This window comes from Pteropus alecto, unplaced genomic scaffold (assembly GCF_000325575.1).
Source record: "Pteropus alecto unplaced genomic scaffold, ASM32557v1 scaffold143, whole genome shotgun sequence".
NCBI lineage: Eukaryota > Metazoa > Chordata > Mammalia > Chiroptera > Pteropodidae > Pteropus > Pteropus alecto.
In genome coordinates, this window is record NW_006434828.1 from 3,945,389 (window position 1) to 3,945,608 (window position 220).

The window sequence follows — 220 nt, forward strand, 5'->3', positions numbered from 1 at the left end:
TCGGGGAGCTGTACGCGCAGAGCGCCAAGGCCTTCCGGGACCTGTACGCCGACCTGCGCCTCTACTACCGCGGGGCCCACCTGCACCTGGAGGACACGCTGGCCGAGTTCTGGGCCCGGCTGCTCGAACGCCTGTTCAGACAGCTGCACCCTCACCTGCTGCTGCCGGACGAGTACCTGGACTGCCTGGGCAAGCAGGCCGAGGCGCTGCGGCCCTTCGG

The 220-nt window shown here is 70.0% G+C and overlaps 1 protein-coding gene across 1 annotated transcript in view; it reads left to right on the forward strand.

The window, feature by feature from the left end:
- The window catches only part of GPC1 (glypican 1), a 6,918-nt gene that overhangs the window by 1,311 nt on the left and 5,387 nt on the right, over positions 1-220 (forward strand). Inside the window, 1 exon segment of the mRNA XM_015587827.2 lies at positions 9-220. Within this exon segment, the coding sequence (XP_015443313.1) occupies positions 9-220 (212 nt within the window).